Source organism: Zootoca vivipara, chromosome 6 (assembly GCF_965207765.1).
Source record: "Zootoca vivipara chromosome 6, rZooViv2.hap1.1, whole genome shotgun sequence".
Taxonomy (NCBI): domain Eukaryota; kingdom Metazoa; phylum Chordata; class Lepidosauria; order Squamata; family Lacertidae; genus Zootoca; species Zootoca vivipara.
In genome coordinates, this window is record NC_142589.1 from 75968514 (window position 1) to 75995263 (window position 26750).

Consider the following 26750-nt stretch of genomic DNA (forward strand, 5'->3'; position numbering starts at 1 on the left):
GTGCCCCAGTTTTTCCCTTTGACATGTTTTCCCTCAAATGACGTGAGTTTTTCCCCTCTGGTAAAATTTTTCCTACCCAAAGAAGGGCGACTGCCACAACCACTTCACCAACGAGACACAGCACGCACGTTCTCCACCAGCCTTAGAAAAAACCCTTAATCCCGTTTTTATTTTAATTCATTCTTTGGCAGATTTATAAAAAGAGAAGCACACACCAATAAACAAATTGAAGAAAGGGGCAGTATTAGATCCAGACACACACACCAAGACTCCTTGTGCTCTGCTCCCCCTTTCTTCCCACCCAGGACAGCCCTGCCCTCTGCCTGCCCCTCAGAGCTTGTGCAACAAGACAGGGTTGGGCCTCAGGGAGGAGGCTGGCAGCGGCAACCATGGAGAGGCAACAGCATGCTACCTCACCGCCACTGGCGGCATCGTCATCACTTGGGACAAGCGCCGGCTCTTCCTGCTCCCGGACCTCAGCGCTGGCAGGGGAAATAGGGACCTCCCGGGATCAAATCAGAAGCTGGGACCGCTTTTGTAATTCCAGGACTGTCCCTGGAAAATCGGGGCCCTTGGAGGTCCTGTGTATCCGGTGAAGACATCCCTGCCTCCAGTGACCTCACTGCATTTTAAGCTGCTAATATGGAGGGCTGGTTCCATACAGATTAGGCCAGTGGCTGCCAGTAGCTAATAGCCTCTGTTGGAGGCAGTATGCCCCTAGGTACCACTTTTTGGGAATCCCAAGATGGGGAGAGCTCGGTCGCACTTCTAGAGGGGCCTCCAAAGGCATCTACCTGACCACAGTGAGAACAGAACGTTGGACTACACCAGTGTTTCTCAAACTTGGGTCTACAGAGGTTTTTGGACTACAACTCCCATCACCCCTAGCTAGCGGGGCCAGTGGTAAGGGATGATGGGAACTGTAGTTAAAAAAAACCCAGCTGGAGACCCAAGTTTGGGAAACACTGAGCTAGGTGGACCTTTGGCCTGGTGCAGAAGGGCTCTACTTCATGTCCTAAACTCTCGGGGCTCCAAAGTTGGTAATGGATGGGAGAACTTTATCACTGGGCAGTGTCCTTACTCTTCTTCAGCTGAGCCCACCAGCCTGCTGGCTCACAAAGGCGGATATTCCCTGGAAACTCTCGCCCAGCGGTGTTGCAGCTCAGACCTGTTTGCTTGAACTTTGGACATCTCAGGGGATGTGCCATTTGGCCAAGAGGATTGTGGGAGAAGGTGGGGAAGAGGGCTGTGGGTGCAAGAGCTCCGTCTCATATAAATGTGCGGTGGCTAATTCTGGGCCAGGGAAGGGTAACAAGGACGGCGGTGGCTGCTGCTGCAGAGAGTGAGTGTGCTTGTCTTCTCAGGGGCTTAACTCTGCGGCCATCTCCCTTGTACCTTTGGAAAGACCAACAGGAGCCAGGTTTAATGGGGGAGAAAAGTTGCCGGCGTTTTTGGCTCTTGTACCCATGCAACAGATGAGGAAGTTGAGGCCATGCCAGGACCCAAAGGGGAGATCCATCACAATAAGATGTGCTCCTTTGAGACCCAGGGACCAATGCCATGGGAGGGGGAGTGCTGCAGAATTTAGGAACTGGTGCTATAATTCCTCCACCTTTTTTTTTAAAAAAAAGTTGTCTGTTGCCCTTGCCCACAGTCCATTTACATTTTTGCATATTTGAGAGCAAGGTAGGAAATGTGACAGTGCGATGCAATGGCCTCTGAGAGGAAACCAAACAGGCTTTTTGGAATTCCTGTTCTAAGGAGGTCAAGGGCTGACCTCTGATTCCGAAATGGGAAGAACTGTTGTCCCTAAGGGGCTCTGTTTACTGTTTACCTGCATATCTTCTGTGCTTAGTTTTAGGTCTCCCTAACAGCGAAGAAGAAGGAACGCGGCAATCTAAACTGAGAGGTAAGTCTCAATTTCTACTAGCTGCTGTATTTCATAGAATCATAGAATTGTAGAGCTGGAAGGGACCCCTCCCCCCAAGGGTCATCTAGTCCAACTCCCTACGATGCAGGAATCTCACCTAGATCTTGTGGGAGTCTGTTCCACCAGACATGCTCTTGTGGCTTTAACGTATTTCCACGCAGAAACAAAGCAATTTTCCCACTAAATATCTAAATGCCAGGGAGAGCTTCACCTGCTTAATCCCTGCATCTTGGACAGATGTTAGAGATATGAGAGGCAGAGGCTATTGAAAAGTTTGCAGCCGTTCCTGCAGGGCTGGAGGATCTGTGGCCCATCAGATGATTTGTTGGACTCCAACTCCCATCAGCGCCAGCTGATGGTCAGGTCCACCACCACCCCACGCTTCTGGGTGGTCAGGTATGATGGGAGTAGTAGTAGTCCAGTAGCTTCTGAAGAGTCATATGTTCCCCACCCCTGCTTTACTGAATGAAAGCATTCAGCATTATACCTCGAAATGTGTACTGTGAATGTGATTTATGGTAGCTTCATTAAGCAAATAAGAATACACACACACACACACACACACACACACACACACACACACACACCCAGGTGGCACTGTGGGTTAAACCACAGAGTCTAGGGCTTGCTGATCAGAAGATCGGCGGTTTGATTCCCATCAAAGGGGTGAGCTCCCGTTGCTCGGTCCCAGCTCCTGCCCACCTAGCAGTTCGAAAGCACATCAAAGTGCAAGTAGATAAATAGGGACCGCTCCGGCGGGAAGGTAAACGGCGTTTCCGTGCGCTGCTCTGGTTTGCCAGAAGCAGCTTTGTCAGGGCCGTCTTAAGCGCCCCGGCGCCGTGGAGCGGCGGATCCCTCCGGCGCCCCCCACCCCGTTTCCCCTCCGGCGCCCCCCACCCCGTTTCCCCTCCGGCGCCCCCCTGCCCCGTTTCCCAGCGCGGTGGGCGGGTGGGTGGGCGCGGTGCGCAGCGGTGCTACCACAGGCGCTGCTGCGCGGAGGACCAGGCGGCCAGCGGGTGGGCGCAGCTCGCGGCACCCTCCTGGCGGGCCGACGCCATGGTGCCCTGCGCCACCCAGCCTGGCCGTAGGGCCGGCCCTGAGCTTTGTCATGCTGGCCACATGACCCGGAAGCTGTCTGCGGACAAACACCGTCTCCCTTGGCCTATAGAGCGAGATGAGCACCACAACCCCAGAGTTGGACACGACTGGACCTGATGGTCAGGGGCCCCTTTACCACACACACACACATGCAGTTTACAACCTCCGTTGAAATGTCAAATGAAACAATCCAGATTAGTAAGGAAATCTATGGCAGAAATGGATTCTTTTTTCAAAAAAATATAGAGAGAAAATTAAAGGAAGTGGTTGAAAAGAAAAAGATTGAAATTGGTCGCCACAGAAGGGTGGAGGGAAGTCAAAGCACTCAGGGAATCCTGAATGAAGGTGTTGATGTTTAATGTTTGAATTTGAATTTGTAATGTAAAAATCAATAAAAATGTTTTTTTAAAAACCCACCAATCCAGAATAAAGCATTGCAAAAGAAAATCAAATATAAAGTATACATTCAAGACAATGCAAATTGACAAGTAAGCTAAAATACCATCTGAAAGATTTCAAAATAAGACATTGCAAAGGAGGTCACTGCAGAATGCACATTGCCCTGCAAGCAGGACCAAAATGGAACAGCAGCTGTCCCCACTTGTCAATCAATCAATCAATAAATCAATAGTGCCTCTACAGGGTAGGAAAAAGCCATTTGTAGCTAGTGGTAGCCATTGATAGCCTTTGACCTGGCAATGATTTCCAGATGTCTCTCAGCCGTGTTGTTCCCTTATGCTGAATAGGCTTCCTCGCGAGAAAAGGGAAAACTTGACAGCTATGGCCAGAGTTGTTTGCCTTCCATCAATGAAAGCAAAATGGTGTTTGTGTCTCATTTGGCTGAATTCAACTTACAGTAAAAATAAAAACCCCAAACACTGCAACCCTCCCTCCTAGCACAGAGGGTGAGAAAGGACTATGTTTTATCTGGCAATGTTTTCTTTGTGAGATTCAAAATGTTTCAGCAAACGCATATCATGGCCGTTGGGTCGGCAATTCCAAGGACTCCGCAGTAAGAGGATAGGGATGAATGAGCTATCGATTGCCATCTTGTGCCCTGCCCTTCATCCAAGGCCACCCCCCCTTTATCCTCACAATGACCCTGTGATATGGGTTGCACCGAGTTACAGTGATTCGCCCCAGGTCATTCTGTGAACTTCATAGCAGAGTATTTGAAATGTATCTCCACAGTCTAGGTCCAGCTCTGGCTCTTTAAAAACAAAAAGTATAATAAAGATAATAGAATCATAGAATTGTAGAGTTGGAAGGGACCACGAGGGTCATCTAGTCCAACCCCCTGCAATGTAGGATTCTTTTGACCAACGTAGGGCTCGAACCCATGACCCTGAGATCAAGAGCCTCACACTTAACCGACTGAGCTGCGTGGGGTGGGTGGGGTGGATTTGTTTTGGCTGGGAAACAGCAAAACTAGCTATATCCCATGAGGGGCTCAGCTTTGCCTGTTTCCTAACCTGGTTTACCTAAGCGAATGTTTGTGTTTCAACATCCTAGGCAGCGGTTGTGAAAATGGATTTGAAACTTGTGGCCGTGTCGATCCTGCTAGTGCTTTTCTGCTCAGGCAAGTTTCCTCCAATTGCTGATTTGAGAAGGCATGTCTGTACATGGATGTCTGTATGTGCCATGCATTGAAAGAGCGCACGCCCAAATCGCTGGGATTTGTAGTTTGTTAAGGCTGCTGGGAACTGTAGCTCTGTAAGGGGTGAATCATAAGAACATACGAACTGACCAATGGCTTATCCGAGTGCAGCATCCTGTTCTCACAGTGGCCATCCAGAAGCCTGAGGGAATCACACAAGCAAGAGCTGAGTGCAAGAGCATTTCTCCTCCTGTGGCTCTCAGCAGCTGGCACTCAGAAGCATTGATTGCCTCCGACCATGGAGACAGAGCATAGCCATTTTGGCCAGTAGCTGCTGATAGCCTCTCACCTCCATGAATTGATCCAATCCTCATTTAAAGCCACCACTGCTTCCTGTGGGAGAGAGTTCCATAGTTTAACGATGTGCTGTTTCCAGGATGCTTTTGGGGCGGTGGCAAAAAACTGTGCGTTGAATGTTTGTGGTGTGTACAACAGTTGACGGCCGTGCTTCGGTTCTCCTCCAAAGTGGAAATCACAAATGGTTTTATGTTCCGATGTGTAAAATGCAGATAGGATCAGGTGAAAGGGCCCTTGAACAGGGTAAACCCCAAGTTGTTGCAATGAATCCAAATGTTTCCTGCACTTTTTACCATTTGTGTGCATTGCAAGTCACTAGGCAGAAGATGGAGATTTATGTGGAAGGTGGAATGTCGCCTTTTGGTTCTCTTTGCAAGATAAGCTTCACTTCTGAAATTTTTGCACAGTTAAGGTAGGGTTGCCATATTTCAAAAAGTAAAATCCAGGACACCCCAAAAGTTGTTGAGCTTCCCCCCCAAAAAAAACACCTCTAAAAAGGCGATTTTTCAATTCACTTGTCTAAAATCCTGGAAAATCTGGACATATGGCAACCCTAATTAAGGGTACAGGAGCCCCATTCTCAATTGCAGGTGGTCACCCAACTAGCATGTGCATGGCTTGAGATACCTATTAGGTCCATAAATTACCATATAGCATATATTCAACACAAAAACCAGCAAAATGTGTTGTTGACAAAGGACAGCTGGACATGTAAAGGGCCCCAATACCTTCAGTAGCTTAGGGCATCATCAAACCTAAATCCGGCCCAGGGAGGGGGGCGTGAAGTGGTGATGCATGCCCCCCCCACGGCAGCGGTCCCTGGGTCCCCCCCCACGGCTGCGGTCCCCCGTTAAAGGGACTGATTTGGAGGGGAGTCACTGGCCATACGCTGAAAGGTTGTCAGTGGACCCCCCAGCATTGCGGTGAAATGGGAGCAGGCACTCTGTGTAAACAAATGTCTTCCAGAGCCAGCCCACTTCCCAGACAGACCTGATTACCCTGATGTGCCTCAGATCAGGGAGCCAGCATGGTATAGTGGTTAAGACTGGTGGATTCTGAATCTGGTGAACCGGGTTCGCTTCCCCGCTCCTCCACATGCAGCTGCTGGGTGACCTTGGGCTAGTCACACTTCTCTGAAGTCTCTCAGCCTCACTCACCTCACAGAGTGTTTGTTGTGGGGGAGGAAGGGAAAAGGAGATTGTTAGCCGCTTTGAGACTCCTTAAGGGGAGTGAAAGGCGGGATATCAAGTCCAAACTCTCTTTCTCCTTCTCTTCTTCTTCTTCTTCTTCTTCTTCTTCTTCTTCTTCTTCTTCTTCTTCTTCTTCTTCTTCTTCTTCTTCTTCTTCTTCTTCTTCTTCTTCTTCTTCTTCTGATCCCCAGCTGGGGACTGGGAGGGATACATGCCCAATGCCTAAACCAAGGTCTTCCTACACCTGAAAGTTTAAATAAAGTTGTGGCCAATTTAATCCCTTAATACATTGTCATGAGTCATCCATTTCTTCCGGGTGGCTCTTGGGGTCGGCGGGTGGGCCTCCGCCTGGGCACACAATTAAAGGAGACATGACGAGTTCACAATCCAAGTTAAGCCAAGGTATTTCTGACAGGGTACCCCCTAAATTAGCGTACTGCCCTCAGGTGTGCTGGAAGATGTTATCATCATCATCATCATCATCATTTTTTATATTTTTTTATCCGCATGCCGGCTTTAAAGTAAGATTTCACAGCCAGCCCAGTCACCCTCTGTATACAGAATGGTGGGCGCGCCATCTTGTCCTCCGCCTCAGGCGACAAAATGCCAAACTGGCCCTGGTCATAAGAAAAGGCCCAAACTGAACACACTGTGGTTTCATTTCCCTTATTTCCCTTACTTCTCTCTTTGAACAGGAAGCTCTCAGGAGCTTACAATAACTTCAAAACAAAAGTCACCATTTCAATCACCCAAGAAACGCAAACAATAAATAAAACAATTTGCCCCAAATATCTTAACAGTTTACTTTTTTGTTCTTTTCTGTTCACCTTTTTTGCAGAAGTCTCCAGCTTTCGCTTGCAGAAACGAGAAGCCGAGGAGCCGGAAGTGTTCGCTCAAGTTAAGGAGAAAGTCACAGGGGTCTGGAGTCAAGTTTCCAGCACAGCCCAGGGCTGGCTAGAGAAAATCCAAAATCTGGAAGTCACAAAGCCAATCATGTGAGAATAAGGCAGGGGACAAGCAGAGAGGTGGTGGGCGGAGGGAGGTTTTCCAGTAATTTAGGGTTGTAGCCAGTGTTACTCATACTCAAGAGTAGACTCCATGAAATTGATGGACATGGTCCACCCTGAGTTCAAAACCTACAGTATATTTGCAGAACTATGAATCCACTTTAAACTGTTATGGCTTCCCCCAGAGAATCCTGGGAACTGTCATTTGTTAAGGGTGCTTAGAGTTGTTAGGAAGCCCGCTATTCCCCTTCCAGAGCTACAAGTCACAGTACGGTTTCACAAGTCAATCCCTCTTCCTAGGGAACACGGTAAATTATAACTCTGTGAGGCATAGCTGCCATGTTTTCCCTTTTCTCACGAGGAAGCCTATTCAGCATAAGGGAATTTCCCTTTAAAAAAGGGATAACTTGGCAGCTATGCTGTGAGGGGAAGAGGGGCAGGGTCTCCTATCAACTCCCAGCACCTTTAACAAACTACATCTCCCAGAATTCTTTGGAAAAGGGGACCCATGAGTGTTTCAAGTGGTGTCACTATGCTTTAAATATATATGGTGTGGATGTGGCTACCGACTACCCATCTTCAACCCTTCTTTCCTTTATCCTTTCCAGAACTATGTACGAAAACAGCATGTCAAAGATTAGGACCTACACGGACATACTCTCTGACCAAGTTTACCACCTGATGCAAAGTGAGAGTTAGTGTCGTCCACCTTTCTCCCTTCTGCAGAGACTAGTCGCTGAGGCTCAGGGAAGCCTTCGTTTTTTTCATACATTTTGCGTGTAAAGATGCTCCCATGCTTAGGAAATGAATAAAGCTTCTTTCCTGCTGAAGTGCTCATTTGTGAGTTGCATTCTTCCTTTGGGAGGGAGGAAAGTGTTGACATTTCAACGGATGACCTAAAAAATAAGGAGAGGCATTCCAGTTTTTCCCCTCAGCTCCTCATTTCTCTCCAGTCGCTAGCTGAGTTCTCCACATTTCCACATCAGTTTGCATTCTATTTATTTATGTTAAAAGGTCATCGTGGAAATTCACCTGCTTCTTGCTGTGAATGTATCCCGACAGACACATTCTCAACTCGAACGCAATTTTGTGTGATGGGCATGCAATAAATTGCAACGACAAAGCAATAATTACACCTCCTTTTTTTTGCAAAGCCATTTTGGCCTGCATTATTTTCCACCAGCGCATGAATTTTTATTTTATTTTTTACAAACATTAGCATGTGCATCCTTGTACACATTACCTGGCTCGAGGACTCGCTTGCAAAATTCGGAAAAGTGTGTAAAGGATGGTTGTGATTTGGATCAGAAAGCACAAATTAGGTAAGTTCTCCTTTAAATGCAAGCTGACTTTAATTTCTGCCACCCACCAACTTCCCCTACCTGCCACTCATTCTGTCACCTTAAGAACTTTGGGGAGATATCACGAGGTTAGAGGGAGCTAGAATTCCCAGCATTCTGACTATACATTTCAACAGGGACAAATGTAAGTTTCTACATTTGAAATAATCGAATGCACAAATTTAGGATGGGGTGGGGGGTGGGGGACATCTGGCTCACCTGCAGTGCATGTGAAAAGAATCTAGGGGTCTTAGTAGACCACAAGCTGAACATGAGTCAGCAGAGTGATGAAGCAGCAAAAAAAGGCAAATGCTATTCGAGGTTGCAGTCTAGTGTCCGGATCAAGGGAAGTAATAAAAGGTAAAGGTACCCCTGACCATTAGGTCCAGTTGCGGACGACTCTGGGGTTGCGGCGCAAATCTCGCTCTATAGGCCAAGGGAGCCGGTGTTTGTCCACAGACAGCTTCCAGGTCATGTGGCCAGCATGACTAAGCCGCTTCTGGCGAACCAGAGCAGCACACGGAAATGCCGTTTACCTTCCTGCCGGAGCAGTACCTATTTATCTACTTGCACTTTGATGTGCTTTTGAACTGCTACCGTGTTTCTCATATTATAAGGCACGTCTTATATTTATTTTTTCCTCAAAAAAACACACTATAGCTTATTTTCAAGGGATGTCTTATTTTTTTCCTCCTCCTCCTGCCGCGGCCGGCATTGCTGCTGCGCCTATCACTATGTCTTATTTTCGGGGTATGGCTTATATTCCTTGAATGCTTAAAAATCCTGCTATGGCTTATTTTATGGGTATGTCTTAAAATATGAGAAACAGGGTAGGTAGGCAGGAGCTGGGACCAAGCAACAGGAGCTCAGCCCGTTGCGGGCATTCAAACCACTGGCTTTCTGATCGGCAAGCCCTAGCTCAGTGGTTTAGAGACCATGGGTAGGCAAACTAAGGCCTGGGGGCCAGATCTGGCCCAATCGCCTTCTAAATCCGGCCCATTGACGGTCTGAGAATCAACATGTTTTTACATGAGTAGAATGTGTCCTTTTATTTAAAATGCATCTCTGGGTTATTTGTGGGGCCTGCCTGGTGTTTTTTTACATGAGTAGAATGTGTGCTTTTATTTAAAATGCATCTCTGCATTATTTGTGGGGCATAGGAATTCGTTCAGGTTTTTTTTTAGTTGTCCCCCCCCCCCAAATATCCCAAGAGCTGTCACATGGAAGACGGAGCAAGCTTGTTTCCTCCTGCTCTGGAGGGTAGGACCCGAACCCATGGCTTCAAGGTTACAAAAAATGAGATGCCGACTAAACATCAGGAAGAACATTCTGGTGGCAAGGGCTCCCACGAGAGGTGGTGGACTCTCCTTCACTGGAGGTTTTTAAGCAGAGCTTAGAGGGCCTTCTGTCATAGATCTTTAGTTGTGATTCCCGGGGGGGGGGGGGGGGGGTGGCGGCTTCCCAGATCCTGACACTGAGTTAAAACCACAGTAGGTATGTTTGCATCTTCACCAATGAGGCTTCTGTTGCTTCAGTTGAACATTTTCTGCTGCCTAGCGCCACCTCCAGAGCTTGGAGAAAACCGCACAAGTGAATTAATAAATGGTTAAAAACCTAAGAATTTGGAGAGCGTGGCGTCTTGGTTTTGACATTGTGGGGAGCTTTGAAACATCCTATGATGGTCCAGTAGCATGGCATACACTAATACATGTGCCTTTCTGTTTAATCTCCACCCTGTTTGCTTAGGAGACAAATTTGCAGTGGTGTAGTACAAGGAAACAGAACTCTGGGACTATTTTCACAGCAAGAGTGAGGATATCTTGCAGAGTACTGGGGTAATGGACAAACCCTCCTTGTCCTGGCAAACATATGAGATGACCTTGAAGCTTTCAAGTTTGTTTGTGATAAATTATCACGGGGGGGGGGGGAGCCAAGAGAGGCTGGGTACATCGTCCCTTTCCTTTACCGCTCTCCTGTTTCAGGATAGCAATTTAGATGGTGGACATTTCTCTGCGGGATTGTTTAATTAATAGCCAAAGGTGCTGCATTCCAGCTGGCTGAAGATATTTTGTTAAAGCTCAGTGTGTTTTGCAAGTTGAACTTATAATGTCGGAGAAATAAGCTTCACTGTGTTTCATGGAGCTTACTCCCAGGTAACTGCGTGTGCAGCTGCAGTCATGCCGAAGCCAATAATAAAATCTGCTGTGTTGTCTGAAGTCTAGCTAGGAACAGGTTTGATGGTTCTAGAGTGGGAGGGAGGAGCAGGATCTAGGCGGGCTGAATCCTGAGCTCCTCCACAGGCCACGCTGAGAGACGGGTGGAGTTGCCCTCTTGTCAATCACCAGGTGACGCCCTGAAAAATATATGAAGATTCCTGTCAGGCCTAATTTGGCCCAGGAGCTACTGGTTCCCCATAATCTGTTCTGAAGATTTCATGAAACAGTTCCTGCCCCTCAAAATTTACCCCCACGCCACTACCAATTATGAACAAGCTGCTAGTCTCTGGTGTCAGCGCTGCTTAAAATGGTTTTTATTATGGTTTGACCTCAGGTCACTCAGCCCTGCAAATAATACGGTAAGAACATCGTCTGGTGCATCCAAGACTTCTTTAATTATTTTCTTTTTAAAATAAATATATTTATAAACAACTATTTGTAAACAACAACAACAAAGACAAAGCAGATTGCAACAAATTTCACATAAACCATAATAATAATAATAATAATAATAATAATAATAATAATAATACACCAAGTTAAAACCAGAAATCAGCTAACTGTCGTGGAAAGATGCCATCTTTATTGACTGCATAAGCCTGAAAATTAGAATTTTTTTCAGGAAACAGAAGTTACCTGCTTTCTCTATCGCCAGAGAATTTCACAGCAATGAGCCAATTACAATAAAGGCTCTCTCTCTCTCTCTCTCTCTCTCTCTCTCTCTCTCTCTCTCTCTCTCTCTCTCTCTCTCTCTCTCTCGTCAAATGAGCCTTGCCAGCTCAGGGAACAACCAGTAGCACTCCTGCAGATGATCTCAATGACTGAGCTGGGATATAAAGCTTCAGCTTGTCCTTGAGGCAACCAGGATCTAAGGCCACATGCATCCCTTATCTTTAAAACCTCCTTAAGCAGTCGTTGCTTCCTTCACGGAATTCTGGGAATTGTAGTTTGTTAAGGATGCTGGGTGTTGTTGGCGGACCGCTATTTTCCCTTACAGAGCTACAGTTCCCAGAGTGGTTTAACAGTCCATCCCTCTTTCCAGGGAACTTGTGGACAGGGGTGCTGAGTGTGGGCGAGTGGGACCACATCATAAGAACACAAGAACAGAAGATCAGGTGTCCCCAGACTATGGCCCGGGAGCCACATACGGCCCCGGGGGCTCTTTTATGTGGCCCCTGGGGACCCCCGCTGCCGCCGCCTGCTCTTACCAGCGCAGTGTGGCACGGCTGCTGACTTCCGACCCGGAAAAGCGACAGAAATACCGTAGTTTGTGCGCACGCGCAAGTGTCATTTCCGGTGTACTTCCGGGTCGGAGGAGGCTTCTGCACATGCGCACAAGCTATTTCCGGCGCTTTCCAGGTCAGGAGTGTGCCTGAAATAGCGTTTGCGCATGCGCATGCGCACGCACAGCCGCATGCTCCCACGCCCCCACGCGCGCTCCCCCACCCCCCGGCTCACCACGCAATCGGCACGGCGGACATCCGGCCCAAAGCCGGGTAAGTTTGGGGACCCCTGCAGAAGATCATCCCTCCTGGATCAGGCCAATGGCCCATTTAGTCCAGCATCCTGTTCTCACAGCGGCCAACCCGACGCGCATGGGAAAACCACAAAAAGGATCTGAGCACAAGAGCATTTCTCCTCTCCTGTACTGGTATTCAGAAGCCATGGAAGCAGAGCAGAGCCATCACTGCTAGAAGCCATCAATAGCTTTCTCCCCCATGAATTTGTCCAACAATCCTTTTTTTTTAAGCCATCCATGTTGCTGCCCCTCACAGCCTCCTGCGGGTGTGAGTTCCCATAGTTATGCACTGTGTGAAGAAGCACACACTTTTGTAAGTAATACACAACCTTCACACCGGCACATATTTTAAAATTCTTACATATTATGGCACCACCATTCAAGAAATAATTTTAAACCAGCTTTCAAACATGGTGTGTGTGTGTGTGTGTGTGTGTGTGTGTGTGTGTGTGTGTGCGCGCGCGCGCGCGCTGTTAGGATATCTTACAGCTTGCAGCCAAATACTATTTGTTCCCTGACCCCCTCGTAAATTCGCCCCTGCTCTGAGGGTACATACTTTTTTCCAGACAGGTGCCTTTGAAGTGTGTTTAACTTGGCAAGGTGCAGAAACTTCACCTGCCAAGCACAGGCCGTCATCTGCTGGCAAACAAGCTTGTCCTTGTGTTTCCACGCCAGGGTTGCCAGTCAAGCTGTCCTTCGGCGAAATTAGCAACCCATTAAGAGCTAGTAATTTAATTGTGGTCAGAGTAAACTCGACCCCTTCCATTTCTTTGGCGCGGGGACAAAAACCTGTACTTATTAAAAGTCATGGCAGGGCAGCCCAACCCTCGGGGGAAGTGAGGTGTCTTGCCTGAGTGAGGCTCATTGATCATGGAGCAACATTCAAGGCCGGCAGCTGACTGCGAATAGCTTTGTTTGCTCACATCGGCCAGCCTGTTCACCATCACAATCGGAGTGAAGTGTTGTGTGTGGCATGAAAGATGACGTGGACTCCCAGAGCAGCTGAAAACAAGTTTGCTCCATCTCCCAGGTGCCAGCTCCCTGGGGCCCTGGGTGCTCGACCACCCGCAAAATTTTCCATGAAGCACCTACAGATTTTGGTGCCAAGGCCATGGTTGCGGGGCCAAGCTGGCACTCCTTAGTCCATCAACATATGGAGGGCCACAGTTTCCCAGCCCTCTTTCACAGGTTACTAGGTCCACACAGCTGAAGTGAGGGAGGTTTGGAATTGGTGCGAGTCCTCCTGGATGTCCCATTTGAGGGGTTTATGCCAGCTGAATTTACACCAGCACAGCCCCAGTTTAGCCAGGAGAACCCAACATCTCCTGGATCCGAAACTCCCTTTGCCTCAGTTGCCTATAATTTGGATTGCTCTGCCCAGCTGTGGCTGCCATGTTGCACCCTTAGGTCTCAAAAATCCAAATAGCAGCTTATGAGAGAGAAGGCAAAGAGTCCATGGAAGCCTGAATGCTGAGAACGGACTGCAGAAGGAGGAGGAAGAAACTACCCTTCGCTTTAAGGCCTACGTTACTTTGACCGCTTTTAGAACAGGGTGGTTATTTTCAAATTCCCATCCAGGGAATGTGTCAGGTGGAACTGACAACTATTTCCCTCAAAACGTAGATAGTGGGGGCTGTTCTTTCTATTTTTGGCCTGTCAACTGAGCAGCTGTGAGATAAGGGGAGGCGATGGCTAAAATATAAAGGATCCAGGATGACCACTGTTCTGTCTCGTTGTGACACAATGGCGATTTTCCTGTTGGCGGTTCTCCTGGGTGCAGCAGGTAAGATCTCTCTCTCTCTCTCTCTCTCTCTCTCTCTCTCTGTGTGTGTGTGTGTGTGTGTGTGTGTGACTCTCTCTCTCTCCTGAAGCTTAACATCGTAGAGTTAGAAGGGATCACAAGCATCATCTAGTCCAAGCCATTTCCTACCATCTGAGGCGATATTGCCAGATAGGGGCATTTCCTTCACCTATAGAGAGCATTGGGGATTGATCTCCTGTTTTGAAACAACAACAACAACAACAACAACAACAACAACAACAACAACAACAACAACAACGCTTTATAGAATAATGATGGAACTACACACTCATGGGTCTAACGTGGTCATGGGAACCCCCTCCATGACTCGGGCAGCTAAGTGGCCTGAGGCTGAGGGCTTTGCACATTTTGCTACAGAACCACAGCTAATGGTTGTGGTTTTGTTGGGGCCTCAAGCCGAAGCGGCGATGTGGTTCTTAAGAATATCTGAACATCTGTTGGATCAGCCAACTTACAGTTCCCATGGGGGCCAACCAGAAGCCCCAATGGGAATTTCTCGAGAGGGATCTGAGCACAAGACCACTCTTCTCACTTGTGATTCCTAGCAACCGGCAACTAGCCATCATTGCTAGCCTGGTAGTAGTCACTGAGTATGTGGGTCCTCTTCCTTACATCTCCATCCCTGATCAGTTTCAGTCTCCCAGCTTTGTATTTCTGCCCATCATGCATCTGTAGCCCCTCCATAGTTTCATACCCTCCAACACTTTGAAGGCAAAATCCAGGACGACATCTTCTGAGACAACATCTTCCTGTTTTTTTCATTACTGGAGCATGGCGGTCATTTTGGTCGCTGCAATCTCGCACAATTTCACACACACACACACACACACACAACAAAAGGTGGGTTTTTCCCCCAGGCACCGTGCTCATAAACGTGTGTGTTGGGACGCCATGCAAGAACACAGCCCTGAAAAAGCGCACACATGGTGGGGGAGGGAATTGTGACAATAAATCACACGAGATCACGGCAACCAAAATGACCACTGTTCTCTCGTGATAACAAACGGGACATCCAGGATTTTCCAGGACACTTGTGGGGCATGCGAAACATTGCACACTCCCCATGTTCTATGACCTGCCTGTTACTTGAGAAACTCATCTCAGACCCTGTTGGGCTGCACAAAGGCCTGCCATTTGTGTTAAGGCACAGGAGCCCCTGCCAGGGGGAGGAACTGGCAACCCCCAATCTGCACTGAGGGTGCACGCTTGTTTGTCTTCCTGCAGTAGCTACCCCGCTACAGCTACTGCACGGCTATGATGACGACGATAAGATCATCGCAGGGTACGAGTGTCCGGCTCACTCCCAGCCTTGGCAAGTCTTCTTAACCTACGGTGCTGGTTACCGGTGGTGTGGTGGCTCCCTCATTAATGACCGCTGGGTCATCTCGGCTGCGCATTGCTACAAAACGTGAGTTCAAAGTGTAGGATCAATGGGTTTATACGGATCATTCTTAAAGAACAAGCATGGCTGTATTGCAGGCTCCTTGGCGCAGAAAGGGCTTGGCAGGGGCGATGAGCTGCTGTTTGCGTGGCAAGGTCCCAAACCCTCCCGGGAAGTGGGATAAAGACACATGAAACAGTATTTTAGGTTAATTAATGGGCGAAAAAGGCCACAACTTTATTGGTTACAGAATGTGAGTGGTATTGGCTTAGGCATTGGAAACCACACGACTATATCTGACTCCTGCCCGTCTGCAGGAGTCTTGGAAGGGTTAACCACCAAAAGGGGGAGCCCTGCTGATGCACATCAACTAAGACTCCCCCAGGGTCACCGCTAGAGGTCGTGCCATGGCCCTAGCCCCCACCCCCACCCTGGTCTGGGGCTTCGGACAGGGACAACGCCCCTCGGATTCCTTTAACACAATACCCTTGAACTAGGAGGGGGAGGTGATGGCCACTTCCTCTCCTCCCCTTCAACCTAATACTCCAGTGCCTAACCGCCAAATCTTACAAAGTTGTTGCCAATTCTATCCATAAAAGAGCCATTACCTGAGTTCAAAGATACCTGGTCAGGCAAAAACACAGGGTGAGAAGCAGGGCGGTGGAGGGAGAGTTCTGAGGGCCAGATAGCGAGACCTGGAGGCTGTACCTGGCCCCTGGGCTTGAAGTTCCACACCCCTGGTGTAAAGACTTTGGGCGATCACAAAAAAAGGTTAGGGAACGCTTTGGAGCATATAAACAAACAATAAAAAATAGCCTCCTGTCATCTTTAGACCACATTTCAGTAGCATACCACCCAACATTTAGAGACTCAAAACTGGGGTGCCCGTCTTCCTGGATGAGTCCCATGACCCACACTTTTGGGGAGGCGAGACAGCACTAGATCGTGTGCCCCAAAATGGCTGTCGTGATCTTGCGCAAAAAAAAAGGATGTCCCGTTTTCCCCGGGGCACTTCACAGATATGAAGTAGTGTTCAGGAAAGGCAGGAAAGTGCAGGAAAGGCACTCTGTGCAGGCTCAGAGAGCCCCTCTTTGTTGTTTTTGCTTTCTTACATATTTTTGATGGAGCCATGATTTTAAAAAGATGGGTTCTGGATGGAGCACAGGTTGAGGCCGGGTTGAAACCACGACCTGCCTGCCTCTGGCTTTGTGCTTCTTTGTCTCGAGGTTTACTGTGAATCACTCGGAGTTCACACCAAGGTCTCTTTCCCTCCCCTCTCTCTCCAGCCCCCGAACTCTCATGGCCCACCTTGGGGAGCATGACACCAGCCAGGAGGAAGGTACTGAACAGCACATCCAGGTAGAGAAAGCTATCCGCTACCCTGGGTATGATGCGCGCACCACGGACAACGATTTCATGTTGATCAAACTCTCGCAGCCGGTCACTTTCAACGCCTTTGTCCAGCCCATCGACATTTCCTCAAGCTGCCCCAGCGCAGGAGAGGACTGCCTCGTCTCAGGCTGGGGGAACACTCGGACTTCAGGAGGTACGGCAATTGTCCCTCACGATATTGCCCCGAGACCCTTCTTTATAAAATAATAACCAGGGCAAACTGGCGTGGAATTGTGGAGAGCTGAACTTACGACCGGGGAGCCGAACAGGTCAGATTCACGCCATCCCTAACTGAGACGCACCTTTGTTCTTTCCGCAGTCAAATACCCAGACAAACTGCAATGCCTGAAGTTGCCGATTCTGTCCTCCTCTGCCTGCCGTACTTCCTATCCTGGCCGCATCACTAACAACATGTTTTGTGCTGGCTACATAGAGGGCGGCAAAGACTCTTGCCAGGTAAGAGGGAAACTGGGTTTCTTGAACTGGGCGAGTGGAAAGGGGGAAAAGGAGAAGCCCCGTCATCAGGGCCGGATTTAGGTTTGATGAGGCCTTCAGCTACTGAATCAGGTCATGGGGCCCTTTATATGTCCAGCTGTCCTTTGTCAACAACAAATTGCCGCTGTTTTTTTGTATTGAATATGTGCTACATGGTAATTTATGGACCCAACTGGTATCTAAAGCCATTTGCACATAACAAATAGGAGCCTATACAACGCTAAACGCTGTTCCTGTATGTAGGTTTTATTTCATTTCATTTCTATCTTATATTTTGGAAATGTACATCCAGGTCTTTTTTCCTTTAAATTTTTTTGGGGTCCCCAAGAGAGTGGGGCCCTAAGCTATAGCTTGTTTAGCTTCTACGTAAATCCGGCACTGCCCGTCAGACATGCTGCAAATACAAATGCAGCAGGGTAAGGTGGAAGTGATCGTAATGTGTTCTGTTAAAATAGGTGGGACCTGCACAGAGTGCTGCGGTAAACCCAGCCAGCCAGCCAGCCAGCCACCTAGCCTTGCCCTGAAGCATGATACTCCCTTCCACCCCCTTCCTGGCTGGGTTTCCACTTTCCTTTCAATAGCCAGTCAGCATTCTGTGGACTCTGAGCATGCTCTGTCCTCACTGGGCTTTTTGTGGGCTGTCCCCCTATTTCCACAAACCTCAGATTTCATTTTACCCACGGGTGGTGCTATTTTTGACTTCCTGAACAACAGCCCTTATGCTGGAACACTGGAAATATGAGGAACGATGCTCCTCCTTGCAATTTGAAAGGAAGCAGGTCGGGGTGGAATGTCCCAACTTAATTTGCTTACTGCAGTGCCAATCTTCTTGTTGCTGGGATTTGATACCTCTCTGTGGGTTAAAAATTCTGACCGTGCTCCTGTAGCATAGCTGCCAAGTTATCCCTTTTTCAAAGGGATTTTCCCTTATGCTGAATAGGCTTCCTCGCGAGAAAAGGGCAGCTATGTCCTGTAGCCAGAAGTGGCACAGCTCATTCTGCTACATCAAAAATGTATGTGAAGACCAGGCTGGAGATGCAAGCTGGGGTGACAGAATTTGGGTTCATATTACTTCGCAATTAAGGTGGAAAGAGTATGATTTTGGGGGGTGGGGGGAATCACTTCTTGATCCATTCCTTGAAAGTAGTAAATTAGCTCATCAGAGAGAATGGGTTAGTGTTGCTCTCCCATGTCAGCTTTCTACATGCAAGGAGAGGATCATTCCAAAAATATGACGATCCCCACTGCCATCTGAAGTGGTATATGGCCCACAAGCCTAGCCCTTTCAGGCGGCATAATGTGTAAAACAGCTCAGATAGGTCCTCAGTTCCTACTCGGGATGGGGGAGGAATTTGATTTTCATTGCGTTTTCATGAGAAACTACTTAATTTGTGCCTTTCAAAGCAATACGTGAACCATAACGCAATTATCCTTCTCTGAATTTTGTGCTGCTCTTGTCCAAACAAAAATACACACAAAGTGTCCATTAAACGGCATGCTTTGGTGAAAACAGCATTGAAAATAGCATTATATTAGGGGAAATTGCTTGCAAAAAGCGTGCATATTTGTCAGAACTGCAAACAAACGTACATTAGGAGAAATTTGCGCTAAATGCTCACCAATTTTCATAAGTATTTATTATTATTATTATTATTATTATTATTATTATTATTATTATTATTATTGCAAATTGTTTCCGAAACATGGAGAACTCAATCTAGGATTGGAAAAGTGAGAAAGTGAGAGAAACCAAAATCGACAGATTCATCTCTGCCTAATTCTTGTGGCAGCTTTTAATTCTTGTGGCAGCTTTTAATGTTTAATAGATTCTTGTATTTTGTTTTTCTGTTGGAAGTCACCCAGAGTGGCTGGGGAAAACCCAGCCAGATGGGGTATAAATAATAAATTATTATTTTATTATTATTATTTAGAGCGGTAATTTTAAGAACAAACGTTTGTACGGATGGCAAGTTAAATTCTTAGGGGAGCAAACTTTTAACTGACATAGTGTCCGGCTTCAATAATTATCTGAAGTGCGTAACGTATTTTATTCCACTTTATGTATTTTATTTTTTGTAATGGCTTCGGCTACACAAATAAGTAATATTTTGCGGGGAAATGTGCTTGATTCCTGTAGAGGGAAGGATTAAGGAGAGAGAGAGAGAGAGAGACGTGTTCTAGTGTGGCTCAGTTTCTCCCCTTATTCTAGTTCAGACAGTCAATGTTTTCTTTGTCTGCTCCTGGCTGCAGGGAGATTCTGGTGGGCCTCTGGTGTGTAATGGAAAACTGACCGGCGTTGTGTCCTGGGGTGCAGGATGCGCCCAGAAAGACAAACCTGGCGTGTACACTACAGTGTGCAACTACCATTCCTGGATCCAAGAGGTGCTTGCCAACGAATGAGATGCTTGAGGATTTTCTTCAGGGGAAAGGAGGTTCCTCATCTAGGAAAAAGGCCACATCTGATTATCTTCCCTGCAGCAAAACAAGCCACCTGCGTAAAAGTGCGAAAGCTGGTGCCCCCCAAAAACTGTGGCGCCCAATATTGGGAACTGTAGTTTTGTGGGTATGCTAAGAATCTCTAAAGTGTGCCTTCTTTGGAGCTGTAGTTCTGAGGGAAATCACAGAACTAAAGCTCCCAAGATTGAAAGCTGGGAGAAGTCTTCAACAGGTAGAAAACTGAAATGGACTTGGTGAGAGGATCAGAAAGCAGGAAAGACAAGGAGGAGCTTGCACTACATCGCTGTGTTTAAAAATAAAACCTAGTATGGGCACCCTACCTCATTGTCAGGTTTATTTATTACGGTACTCAAGTCTTGAACCCAGGGCAGCACGTCAATTCTAAGAAACAACAACACACAACTAACGATGCAGTTTTGAGAGTTTCGGGCTGCCGTCTTCTTTCAAAAGGGCATCTGGTTTTCTCCACACGTAGATGAAAACCTGCTCCTTGGTCTTGGGAATTTAAGAAGTTCCAGGTGTATCGGGAACAGGCAACAAACCACGTTTCAAAAATATTTACTGACATTTTGTCGGGGGCTGTACACTGAGGCTTGCTGTTTTGACCCCACACCAAAAGTACAGGCGGGTGGGGAAATAATGCCTTCTCTGCAGTGGCTCCCCGTCTGTGGAATGCTCTCCCCAGGGAAGTTCGCTTGGCACCTTCACTATACACCTTTAGGAGTCAGGCAAAAGCGTTCCTTTTTAACCAGGCCAGTGGCACCTTAGAGACCAACTAAGTTTGTTGTTGGTATGAGCTTTCGTGTGCATGCACACTTCCTTCAGATACCACCCACTAACAAGGCCCGAGTCTTATCTGGATTGAGCTTCAGTTTGTTGGCTCTCATCCAGTCCATTACCAAGGCAAGACACTGGTCCAACAGCAGCAGGTGGGCAATCTTTGTAGCTCAAGTTGTCACAGTAGGCACATGGCATTCGGTAGCTGAATGTCCTACAAGACAAGCCTGGTGGGGGAAGGCTTCTTCACCTGCGGCATCCCTGTGTTCCTGGGGTGGTGTTTAAAGGCACAGGAACAGGCCGATGAAAGAGGAGGAAGTGGGAATCAGCAGTTAAGGGTTCAGAGATATCTCCGCAAACCGAACACCTTGAAGGGTGATGACGAAACCTGCTTCTCAGGATGAGGAGGGTGTGCAAAATTGACTTCCTCTGACCAAGACAGGAGATGATCTTTACGGTAATTCCTGTGAGGGTGATGTCAGTTGTGTGCTTGGTGTTTTGTAACCACCTTCGAAGCTGTTGCAAGCCTGGAACCTTCCACTTTGGGGGAGGTTTCCCTTTCTTCACCCGGCCTCTGAGAAGACGCAGCAGGAGGGGAAGAGACAGACTGAAGAAATTAGACTGGAATCTATCTATCTATCTATCTATCTATCTATCTATCTATCTATCTATCATCTATCTATCTATCTATCATCTATCTATCTATCTATCATCTATCAATCATCTTTCTTTCTATATTATATATAAACCAACAAATGATGCAAAATATTGGTTTCCACCATAACCATGTTTAAGTAAGAGTAGCGAAATCACAGCTAAGAAGTTCAAATTGTGTATCTAATGGACAACCTTATTTGGAAATCAAACCAATGTCCAGACTTTAACATTCAAAAACTTTACTTGCAGAAACTTACAGTTATAGATGAATTAAAACATAATATTTACAGCCACATGCTTCTCCAAGCATGGGCTTACAGTCTCTTCTTCTAACTTCCAAACAACTGTATTTTCCTCCCTTCCCAGCACTTCCAGCCTTCAGTATCTCAGTTGGGCCATACTTCGCAGCTCCTATGAGAGTTTCCCACTTTTACTTTTTCCTGCAGCTTTGCTCTCTTTCTTTCAAACAGAAGCACCCCAGCACTCTGCTCCACTTAGCAGTGTTCACAGTGGATTCTAACACACAGTCCTCTTGCTTCACATAAAAGAGTCTCTCCTTCACTGGATACCTCCCATGTGACCAACATTAGCCAATCACACAAGAACCACCAGAATTCCGTTATGAACCAATCCAATTTAGACGCGTAGTAAATGTATACAACAAGCATTTGCAATTTCAGTGAATTAAATTGCTATACTTAACAAACCAGGATGTTTCTCTCTCCCTCTCCTGGGGTTCCAGTTCTTTGGGAAAGAGATCTGGTGCTCTGAATAAGGCTTCCTCTCACCCCTAATGCTCACATCATGATGGAATAGTCTATGGGTCGGGTGATGGTGTGTTCTGTGGCTTGGCTGAATTCCCCGTCGGAGATGCTGTGCTGGCATTCTACATCCCTGTCCCAACAACAGAACAACCTGGAGAGTTCTCTCCGGAACTTGACCCCCATGAGGGCATACACCAGGGGGTTGATGCAGCTGTGGACAAGGCCCATGCTCTCGGTGAAAAGCAACCCAAAATCCAGAATCTTCTCCCTGGCGCAGTCTCGGGCCACGTGGCCTAGGCGCTGCAGACTGTCTGCGAAGATGAATCCATGGAAGGGCGCCCAGCAAAGGACGAAGAGCACCAGAATCACCAGCAGGATACGCACGGCCTGGTGCCTGCAGAAGATCCTGGCTTGGCGCAGGCGGTGAAAGACGCGGAAATAGCAGACCGTCATTACCAGGAGAGGCAAGAAGAAGCCAAAGAGGAAGGAGACCAAGCGCAGCCCCAGCCGCCAAGAGTCGGCTTGCCGGGCGTCAAATCTCAGGTGGCAGATGACAGCCCCGGCCTGCGGCGCGTAGCCCGCAGAACGGAAATGCAGGTCCACCACGGACAGGCCAAAGCAGGTGATCCACACGAGGGCGGAGAGGAGGTAGGTGTGGGGAAGTTTCACGAGGTGATGAAGCTGCACGCCGTAGATGATGACCAGGTAGCGTTCCACGCTAAGGCATGTCAGGAGGAAGATGGTGCTGTAGCTGTTCACAGTCGAAATGGCTCCCACAAGCTTGCAGGGGACTTCGCCGAACACCCAGCCCTGGGTGAACTGGACGGCGCGGAAAGGGAGAGTGAAGGTTACCAGCAGATCCGCGACGGCCATCTGGAAGAGGTAGCAGTCTGCGAAGAGCCAAGGGCAAGGGCGCCGGCTCAAGATGGCCAGCACGAGACCATTGCCGACCAAGCCCACCACAAAAGCCACGGAGAGAACTGCCGGGCCAAAATAACGAGAGAAGGTGCCCACCTCATCTTGTGTGCAGGGTGCTGTGCCGGGGTCGATTTCGGGGTAGCCCGTGGGGTACTAGGAAGGAGAGAGGGAGACAGTGAGCTGGGGAATCTCTGGGGATTCAACTCGCCCGTCCACCTTCCAACACAAATTCACGGCATGTTTTTTGAATTCAGGGCAAAGCTACTGGGTTTCGTAATTTTTAATAAAACTGTCTGCTCCTGAGAGTCCCTACTATGGGGTCAAGATGCCGGAAGCTTTTTGGGTGCTTCGCCCAGCCCTCCATTGCATCATACATATATAACACAAACGAAATGTTAATTAAAATAACAATGACGACGATGTTTGCTCACCTAGACCAGTGATACTGTCATACCAAAAGGCCCCGTGCCATCAAAATGTATCCATTAAACATTTTCATTTTTTCACAGACAGTGAGTCCCTGTTCTTGTAATGTAAAAAGGTTGGGGGGGTGTCACCCTCCCAAATTTCAAACTTTGAATTTATTTATTTACCAGATTCAACTATGAATGAATTATAAAAATTCTGTGTCAGAATGTAAAGAAGAGGGGGCTTTTTTGTCACCCCCACCGCAAATGTCAACTTCAAGTTTATTTACCATATTTAACAATGAATGAATGAATGAATGAGGAAAAAAATTATGTCAAAGAAGAGTTTGGGTCGCCGGTGGGAGAACCTTTTGGTAGGCTGCCTTGAGGACTCCACATATTCTCACCAAGCTCCGCCCCCATTTAACGTGTGACACCGGGAACTAACCGTGGGCCGATGCGTCAGCCAACCCCGAAAAGGTTAGCCCCCCCCCCTGCAGCAAATAACCCTAAATAGCCATGCCTGAAGTCCCACTGATAAGGAAGGACTTTAAGCAGGCGCTGAACGAATGGGCTCCAGTCTATAATTCACTGGTGAGAGGCAGAAGAGCCCTGGATGAAAAAAAGTTGGCAACCCTTCACAATTTGGGAAACAGCTTTGTTATTCCAAGTCAACCCCAGGTCAATGGGCGTGTGCATGCGAGTGTGTGCATATGAACATTGCTAATGTTGTGTCTCAGCATGCTCTTAAAGGTGGCCAAGTGACAGGGGCTCCTGTGCTTTTAATTGGCATGTTGTAGAAGAGGTGGTTTTGACAGGGTGTGCCCTGAGCAACAAGCTATACCTGCCTCTTCTGCATCGCTATTAAAGCCACAGGATGCTTGCCCTTTTTTTCAACTCCCCACCAGCTCACCCTAGCTTAAAGGCAGAGGAGCGGGGCCAGTTTTTAAAACCCCAAACGTTGGCAGAGCAGGGAGCTATCCCTGTTGCTAGACAGAGGGAGAGTTACGTACCTCTACGTAATCGGAGTAATCTCCCCAGACGCCGGACATGTTTGCTTCTGCTACCAAACCATTGCTTTCAGCCCTCAAGTTATGGGGAAAGCCTGGCCCTGCTGCACCTTCCCCACATCTCCTCCCCCCCGCCTCCAAATGTGGAAGTGAGCCAAGTCATAATTCCGGAGGAGACACCGACATTTGCTGCAGTGACGGAAAGCAAGGTGAAACCCAAGAAACCCTCCCACGTTGCAAAACCGTCCCAGATGGGGAAGTCAAGAAGCAGTGGACCTGTTCTCCTGCCCCCGTGCATTTAATGGCAGCCTAAAGCAAGGGTATTCAACTTCCCCTCCATTGCTGAGTCTCCACAGAATCATAGAAATGTAGAGTCGGAATGCAAGAGTCTCAGCTGAAGCATCCATGACAGATGGCCTTCCAACATCTGCTTGAAAGCCTCCAAGGAAGGAGAGTCCACAGCCCCCCGAGGGAGACCGTTCCACTGTCGAACAGCTCTTAACTGCCAGAAAGTTCTTCCTGATATTTAGTCGGAATCTCCTGTCTTGTAACTTGAAGCCATTGTTTCAAGACCTACTCTCTGGAGAAGGAGAAAACAAGCTTGCTCCATCTTCCATATGGCAGCCCTTGAGAAATTTGAAAATGGCTATCATATCTCCTCTCAGCCTCCTCTTTCCCAGGCTGAACATACCCAGCTCCTTCAACCGTTCCTCATAAGGCCTGGTTTCCAGACCCTTCATCATATCGGCTGCCCTCCTCTGCCCACATTCCAGCTTGTCAATATCCTTCTTAAATTGTGGTGCCCAGAACTGAACACAGTACTCCAGGTCTGGTTTGACCAAGGCAGAATAGAGTGGTACTCTGACTTCTCTTGATCTGGGCACCATACTTCTGTTGATGCAGCCTAGAACAGCAAAAAAAAATATCTTCACAGAATCATAGAATCTTAGAGATGGAAGGACCCAAGGGTCATCTAGTCCAACCCCCTGCAATGCAATGTTTCATGGCTAAACATGTTCTATCAGGCACTGAGAGCCAGTGTGGTGTAGTGGTTAAGAGCAGTAGACCCATAATCTGGTGAACCAGGTTCGAGTCTCCGCTCCTCCACATGCAGCTGCTGGGTGACCTGGGTGGAGGAGGAAGGGAAAGGAGAATGTTAGCTGCTTTGAGACTCGTTAGGCTAGTGATAAAGCGGGATATCAAATCCAAACTTCTTCTTCATCATCATCATCATCATGGGAATGCTTCCACAGGTTACCCACACGCCCTCCCCTCAGGCCTGCTTTGCACCTTTTTTTTTGTCTGCCTGGAATGGTATAGTGGTTGGAGTATCGGACCAGGACCTGGGAGACCAGGGTTCAACTCCCCACTTGGCCATGAAGCTTGGCAGTTGACCTTGGGCCAGTCACTGCCTCTCAGCCTAACCTACCTCACAGGGTTGTTGTGGGGAATTAAATGAGGAGTGGGAGAACCATTTGTGCCACTCTGAGCTCCTTGGGGGAGTGGTGGTACATAAATGCAACGAACAAACAACAAATGCATCTTTGAAATGTGATTGCGCCATTTGCTTGTCGGGATAGAGAGGAGATGTTTGAGTGACAAGTGTCAAAACCAGCCTACTGTGTCCCTTCCATGTTCTGCCTGCTTTTGCCTCTGGACACACTGGTGGACTGCTGTGTGAGATCCTTTTCCCCACCTGCATATTCCGCCTGAGTGTAAATCTTCGTTGATGTTTTACTGAGCAAGTTTCACAGTGTCTATGTGGAAATAAGTCCTATTGAATTCGGTGGGGCTTACTCCCAGGTAAGTGGGGTGAGTATTGCAGCCTATGTCATCCAGAATAAACAAGCATGGAGCTTTCCAGAGGGAGGGTTCACACACCCCGATTTAAACATGTTTATTTGAATGTCTGAAGAGTGCATACAGGTATGTATATATGTTGTGTGATCAAACCTTATCTGGTACTTAGGTGTCTGTAGTTTTTGACATTGTCCACAAGGTGGTGCGCGGACCTTCATTCAGCTGGACTCCCTTTTAATTGGTGATCTACTGGGGCCACATTCACACATTTAAACAGTACAGGCATTTACCCATGACATATTTTCTTTGTGAGCAAAGCTGTGGCAGATGAGATGCTCAGGCGCTCATGGAATCAACGTAAAAACCTTAGAAGATTCCTGCTGTGTCAGACCAAGCGCTCATCTAGCCTAGCATCATGCTTCTGACAGTGGACAGCTGGAAGCTGATGACCAGGGTGTGAAGGCATCAGTCTTCCCCACATATTTGGCTCCAGCACCCGGTTCAACAGGCTGTCTTGGACATCCCATGGAAATATAACCCTGCTGGATCAAGCCAAAGGCCCCCAACATTTCTCTGATGAAAATAGGGACGTCTTATTCCATAATAATAATAATTT

General features: G+C 47.8%; 3 protein-coding genes across 3 annotated transcripts; 2 read left to right on the top strand and 1 right to left on the bottom strand.

Annotated features, from left to right (window-relative positions):
- Nucleotides 1–1221: 1221 nt before the first annotated feature.
- Nucleotides 1222–8012, top strand: LOC118087923 (apolipoprotein C-II). Its single transcript, XM_035120998.3, has 5 exons — nt 1222–1342; nt 1856–1909; nt 4541–4607; nt 7011–7167; nt 7788–8012. Exons 3-5 carry the CDS (start codon nt 4556–4558, stop codon nt 7876–7878), a joined length of 300 nt encoding a protein of 99 aa, XP_034976889.1. The 5' UTR covers nt 1222–1342; nt 1856–1909; nt 4541–4555; the 3' UTR covers nt 7879–8012.
- Nucleotides 8013–13891: 5879 nt separating this feature from the next.
- Nucleotides 13892–20120, top strand: LOC118087306 (trypsin-like). Its single transcript, XM_035119846.2, has 5 exons — nt 13892–14037; nt 15301–15484; nt 16744–17003; nt 17169–17305; nt 19595–20120. The coding sequence occupies exons 1-5, from the start codon at nt 13968–13970 to the stop codon at nt 19742–19744; spliced, it is 801 nt and encodes a 266-aa protein (XP_034975737.1). The 5' UTR covers nt 13892–13967; the 3' UTR covers nt 19745–20120.
- Nucleotides 20121–21457: 1337 nt separating this feature from the next.
- On the bottom strand, nt 21458–24513 carry LOC118087305 (C-X-C chemokine receptor type 3-2-like). Its single transcript, XM_035119845.3, has 2 exons — nt 24338–24513; nt 21458–23070 (listed from the first exon to the last, which is right to left on the bottom strand). The coding sequence occupies exons 1-2, from the start codon at nt 24374–24376 to the stop codon at nt 22033–22035; spliced, it is 1077 nt and encodes a 358-aa protein (XP_034975736.1). The 5' UTR covers nt 24377–24513; the 3' UTR covers nt 21458–22032.
- Nucleotides 24514–26750: the final 2237 nt, after the last annotated feature.